The sequence below is a fragment of the Trifolium pratense genome, linkage group LG3 (assembly GCF_020283565.1).
Source record: "Trifolium pratense cultivar HEN17-A07 linkage group LG3, ARS_RC_1.1, whole genome shotgun sequence".
Taxonomy (NCBI): Eukaryota; Viridiplantae; Streptophyta; class Magnoliopsida; order Fabales; family Fabaceae; genus Trifolium; species Trifolium pratense.
In genome coordinates, this window is record NC_060061.1 from 3,416,808 (window position 1) to 3,423,463 (window position 6,656).

Here is a 6,656-nt window from a genome sequence, read left to right on the forward strand (position 1 = left end):
CTCTTGTACATGGTGTTATAAGTAAATTACATAAATGCCTTTCCCTTTTATCACATATACAATAATATACAAGTGCTGATTATTAATTATAATCACAAACATTAGAAAAGGTAAACTCAACCTAAAACTTCAAACTGATAACTAGAGAGATGAATCTTATTAAGCAAACATTATCACCATAGGGAAACTCCTCAGGTTTCAGTTAGAAGGTTGAAATAGAAAATTAGATCATCTACATCTCCACATCTACAACTGCAGTATGGTGCTGCAGCTACCAGGAAAGTATAGTATACTCCAAATGACTTTTTCTCCCTAAAGTGACTAACTTTTAACAACCACTTATATATATTATAAAATTATAATCATTGATATTTTGATTATTCTGATCCTCATTAGCATTTTTACTATATCAAAATGATTATAACTTTATAATATATTGATAATTGTTAAAACTTATTTGGACTATACTATACATATCCAGTGTAGTCTTGTATTGCGTGGCAAGACATGATTGCTTAGCTTACAGAGCATAGATCTTCTCAATGTCCGAGTTGTATTCGTCCAAATCTGATATATTTGCAGAGTAAGACCACGAGAAAGATTTGCTTCCACTCGCTCTCTTGATTCGTCTCTGGGAATCACTTTGGAAAATGCCAAAATGTTGTCGAAAAACAAAGTAACACATACTTGCTAGAGTCCCAACTAGAATTGGTATGCCCAAACCAGTTATGGTAATAGCCATCCATTTTTTCTTTCCAACAACCTCGAAAGCTATTGCAAGAAAAGCACCGCATGTGCAAGCACAAGCAGCCCACATTAACTTGTTAACGACCGACACAATCTGTCTTTGAGCCCTTGTGTCCCAAGCAACCAAAGTGATTTGAACAACAACAACTGCGAGGGAAATGAAAAGAGACGTCGAATTCAAGAGACAGAAAATTTGGAATCCAACATGATCAGCTATGTTAGATTTTCCTGCCTGTGGTCCTTCCGTAATATATTGACCCGGTAAATTGAATATAGCCAAGAATGCTATCGAGGCAAAAAGGACAGCAACAACTGTGACAGAGTTAATGGTGTTTTGAACTGCTTCTCTATGAAGTTTCTTCAATTCCTTAGCTATACCAGAAACTCGTCGGCGAGTTTTTTCATTTTGTATGAGTTGTGACTGCACCTCATGCTTTATATCACTCACAGTTCTTTTAAGTTCCATGGCTTCATCTACTTTGCCAACATGTCTTGCATATTTAGCACCATATTCTGAAAGTGCTTCTTGGATTTCTAAAGCTGAAGATCCGTATGGAAGTTTATCGGCCAAATCCAAGGCTGTTTCTTGTTGCTTATTGATGGCATTAACATCCACAGCTGAGTAGCTTAGCAAAAGGCTCACTATCTGACAAAAGAACCATTTGTCAGTAAAGGATGCAAAAATATAAATTGAGAAGAAGAATTTATTGCGACAAAAGACAGGAAAATTATGAAAGGAAACAAGCATTCATTTTGTTGTCCCATTATGTATATAAATGAGCCTCAACTAATAAAGCATAAGGATAGTTAAGGATGTTTATAGTTCCTTATAAACAGTAGGCTAAATTTACACAGCTCATTCCTTAAAATCCAAGACCACCGATATAATGCTTTCAACTGTAAGTTGTAACTAATTAGTATTGAGAATTTGTGCAACATACGAGGAGAAATTCGTTAAAAGAATCTATATAGCAACGTCATTTATCAATAAATTACAACATCACATTAGACATACATTAATGACAATGTTGTGTATCAACTGTTAAATACTTACATGAAGAAGTTCACACATTATCTTAGATTAACAACTTGTTTATGCTCAAGGAAACTAAGATTTTACAGACAAGTTTATAAAACTGAATTAAATATACTATGAAAAACAATCTACAGCTATATATGGTGGCTCAAGAGAAAGAGTTTAACCTGTGACCGGCCTTTCCTCGTAGCCATGTGAAGAGCGGTATTACCCTTCTTATCTCGTTCATTCAATATTGTAGGATCAGCTTGTAATATCTCCTCCACCACTGATGTACTCTGTCCTTTAACAGCCATATGAAGTGCAGTTTGACCTTTTTTATCTTTGATACAGACTATTCCTCGATCACGGGAGATAAGTGCTTTCACAATACGAAGGACGCCATACCTAACAGCATTGTGTAGTGCAGTTTTTCCATTTTTCCTAACTATAAACATAGAGCTGACATCAACATCCAAAATAGCACTTACTACATCCAAGTGGTCTTGAACTGCAGCAGAATATAAAGGGCTGGTGTTTGACGAGTCACACAACTTACAAACCTCGGGAAAGGCACTCAAAATCTCCTTCACAATTTCTGGAAAAAAGTTAGATATTAAAATCATGATTGAAATACTTAATCATATATAATCAACAAACAAGTAAAAATATTTAACTAAAAAGAACAAGATAGTATAAACTTCCTTCACTTCTACTACAAAATTGATCCTTAAACCATAAAGTTAAATACTTACAAAAATTCCTAAAACTCAACATCAAGATTGTAAAATTTGCTACTTGTGTTGCCCAATTACAGTTATGTAGTCCTAGTTAAAACATACATAAATATTACTGTCATAGGAAGAGGAAGATCTTCATAGAAATTTAACATAAAAAAAAAAACTTCATTTTTAGTCTTTTATATTCCAAATTCAAAAGATGTGCAAAGCCATGCAAGCTAAGCACAAATTTCAAAAGAACTTTATAAACTTCATTTTTAAAAAATAAAACAAAACTATGTTATTTGAAATTTTGAAATTAAATAATCAAGTGATTAAACTCAAATGGTCAATAAGATTCAAAGCCATGTTCCAAGGAACAGTCTTTAGTCAAACTTTATCTAACTTACGGCTGAATTCTGAATTATCCGAACCTTGCCTCGGGTTAATAATTTTTTTCAAGTGGATTCTCAAAAAATCCCAATTCATCCATCCAATAATAGCAATATCCAACATAGTTTCTTAAAATTTGAATTAACCAAATAAACCCAACACAAATAATAAAAAAAAAGTAAAGAAAAATAAGAATATTTTATGTAGAATACCCAAATGGCCACGCTTAGCTGCAACATGAAAAGCGTTCATATCAGACTTGGAACGAATCTTGAGAATCTCAAAATCACACAATTTGAGCAAAAAGGTGAAAACTTCCTTCAGATTATGGTTTGCAGCTATGTAAAGTGGTGTTTCACCATGATCGTTTTGAAGAGACATAACATCAGAAACAGAGATAGGTGATGATGATGATGATGACCCATTATTACTATTATCATCATCTTCGTTTTTCAGCTTCTCTAACAGTTTCTTTAACCCATCAAGGTTCCCAGATCCAACCATGGTGAAAATTGATTGGTGGGTCATGAAACGAAGACCCTTTGACTCCATAATGAAAATAAAAATATGATTTTTATTGCTTTTTTGGTGTTTATTTTTCACTGTTTTAGCTTTGGATTGAAGTTAAAGTTTCTCACTTTCATCATCATCATCATCATCATCATCATCATAGATAGATAGAAGAAGAAGAAGAAGAAATTATAGAGAGAGAATGAAAGAAGAAGATTAAATATGGATGATGATGATGATGATGAATGTATGGGTGCAACAAGTGGTGATTCTCCATCGCATTCAATTCTTAAAATAAATTAAATAAATTATTTATTTTATTATTTACAAATTTCAATTCAATTATTGATTGAGTGATTGAAAGTGTGTTGTATTAATGTAGTCAAGTCTTTTTATTGCACACAAAATCCAACTGAATTTGACTTTACACAATGTGACAATAACACTAATAGTGAAGTCTTTTTTATCCTATTTTTTATATTCACACCAATGGAAATTAGAAAGATAAAAATAAGTGTGACATGTAAAGACTTAGATTAACGAAAAATTAGAGAAAGAAAATTATCTTTGGTCTATAGCATTATTTACTCTTTCTTTCCCGTCACTTGCATATTATAAAAAGGAAAATGTTAAACGGTGCCCTCGGGCACTGTTTAAGGAACCAAATATAGTAATACTAGTATAACTTACCCGTGCAAATGCAAGAGTTAATGTTCAATGAAAAATATAGATATTTTTTTCACACATGAAAAATATGGATTATTAAATTTTCAATATTTTGTGGTTTTTTTAATTATTTGTAAAATTAATTTTATATTTAATGTAATAATTTATTTAAATATGATAAATGATCCAAATTTTGGAAATTTTAAGGAGAAATGGTAGAACGGAGAGTGATACTCCACTCCCCGTTCCCAACCCACATGTTCGTATATTTGTTCTTTTATTTTCATTTTCATAAAAAAAGGTCATTAAACAAAAACTAATCCAACGGTTAATATATATTAGTTCTTAATCGTCATATCTCTCCTTTAGACATTTGTTTTCTTCTGGAGTATTTTAGCCCATGTCCCCGTGTGAAAAAATTTCACATTTGTATAATGAACAGTAGAATTATTTGTCATTTGTTTGACACAAAAAAAATTTATATCATTTTTTTTATGCATATCTGATTTGTTAATGGTGCAAATTTTAAAAAAATTATCTATTTGTTTATCTCACAGTGATGTTTGGAAAATAAAAACAAAGTAATACATGATATTATTACTTTTAATTCTTTCTTTTTTATATATAAAATCATTGTTACTTTCCTTACTTTCAATTGATATTTATCGTATTTTTTATATAATAAAATCTACAAATGTATGTCTCACCCCGTGTAAGTTATTTTTTGCTTAATACCTCCATGTAGATTATTTTTTTATCAATACCCCCTATTGTAATATTATGTTTGGTATAAATCACTATGTAACTTTTTTTTTATTAATAAAATTAATAAAATAAAATAGAAAAATAATTTATGAAGTCAATTACTTCATTCCTTTTATATTTCAGACAATCACACCATTTTCTCTATTCGATAAGTATGAAGTTTAAGAATAACTTTTTTTGTGAACAATTAAATTACTGTTTTTATTTTTTTTTATATTCCTTTTAAGGTGAGTATTTTTGTTCGGAGATTCTTAAGCCTTCAATTTTGTTTTGAAACATATTAAGCCTTCAATTTCTCAATTCCACATTTGGCCAATTCGTTCTATATAATTTTTTTTGATAAGCAATTCGTTCTATAGTATAGTCATTCGAGGAGTTTCTATTATTTTATCAATATATTTGTTAAATATCACATGAAAAATGAGACAAACAAAAAAATAATGAGTAAAAAAAAGAGTACAACATTTATTAATAATAGTAAAAAAAAACATTTATAAGCATGATTTACACCAATAAAAAATAATATGAACAAAAAGTGTTTTTTAATAAGTAAACATGATTAAAAAAAATGACAATAAAATATAAAAAAATATAAATAAATACTTGAAATTTGTGCAGTCAACGCCTCGAAAGTCTAAAAAGTGTTATTTTTAATTTTAAAATTTTCTTTTTTGATTTCCTTAACCAGTGCCCCGGGGGCACCGGTTAGCATGACCCTTATAAAAATTCCTACAAAAAAATTATCGTAAAACAATTGTTAAAATAATACTCCATCCGTAATACTTTATAAGGAAAATTACATTGAGTATTTTGTATATAATTATTATTAAATTATCTTTGGTAGAGAGAGATTAGCAAATTATTATTAAATTGAAAATGATATGATGGAGGGAAAAAAAAAACTGTTGTTTAGAGTCAGGGTTCGAGCCGCAAACACTCTACTTATTCACCTTTAAGGTGTAATTACTTAACAAAAAAAATTGGCAATTTGTTTTTTTATAAATAGTTATACAGAACTCCAAAACATTTAAATTTAAAATATGGAAATTTTTTAAAAGTCAGCAAAAAAAAAAAGATTCCGCTTTTAAAAAAAAATTAAGCTAAATTTAAATTTTCAGTCTTTTTCTCTAAAGAGCGTAATAAAAATTAAATGCCAAGGGAACATATTCATCCTTCGAGAGTCAAAAGATAAAACATCCTTCAATATGTCAAACAAACACAAATAATAATATCATCACAATAATTCTTAATGGACCAGGAGAATTTTCGGGTTTGATGTTGAAGGAAACAAAAGCTACGAATTTTCATCACACACGTCTAAAACTATAGTTTTCACCACATTTTTGTGTCGCCATTTTTAACTTGGTTACCATGGAAGAAAGTTGAGTCTTTTATTATACACACCGACATAACATAAAAATTTAGACCATCCTATAATTTGCTCATGTGGGGGTGCTTGTCCCTCTAACAGTGGCTAGTTGCTCTTCTCTTTATTCCATTATTAAGCAACAAAAAAAAAAACAATAAAGAAGGTGCCAACTCTGAAACTGGAGGATGATTCCATTCAACAGCTATAAACATTTTTCATTAAACTTACTAACAAAAGTTAGTAATAGTAAATTGCTATTACTATTGCCAAAGGTCTTGTTTTTGCTTCAATGGAACTCTGCATCTCGAGTTATACCTTTAATCTTTAGACTTGAGATTTACCAAATCTTTTTAAAGACAATAATGACCTGCTAACTTTCTAAAAGATGAAACAGCAAAAGGTTTCACTTTAGATCTATACACATGATATTTGATGCAAATCATATGGGCCATTAAAATAAAGTGTCACCTCC

The 6,656-nt window shown here is 30.1% G+C and overlaps 1 protein-coding gene across 1 annotated transcript; it reads right to left on the bottom strand.

The window, feature by feature from the left end:
* Positions 1-26: 26 nt before the first annotated feature.
* Positions 27-3,751, bottom strand: LOC123914380 (ankyrin repeat-containing protein At2g01680-like). Its single transcript, XM_045965506.1, has 3 exons — positions 3,087-3,751; positions 1,951-2,360; positions 27-1,393 (listed from the first exon to the last, which is right to left on the bottom strand). Exons 1-3 carry the CDS (start codon positions 3,424-3,426, stop codon positions 521-523), a joined length of 1,623 nt encoding a protein of 540 aa, XP_045821462.1. The 5' UTR covers positions 3,427-3,751; the 3' UTR covers positions 27-520.
* Between the last annotated feature and the right edge of the window lie 2,905 nt (positions 3,752-6,656).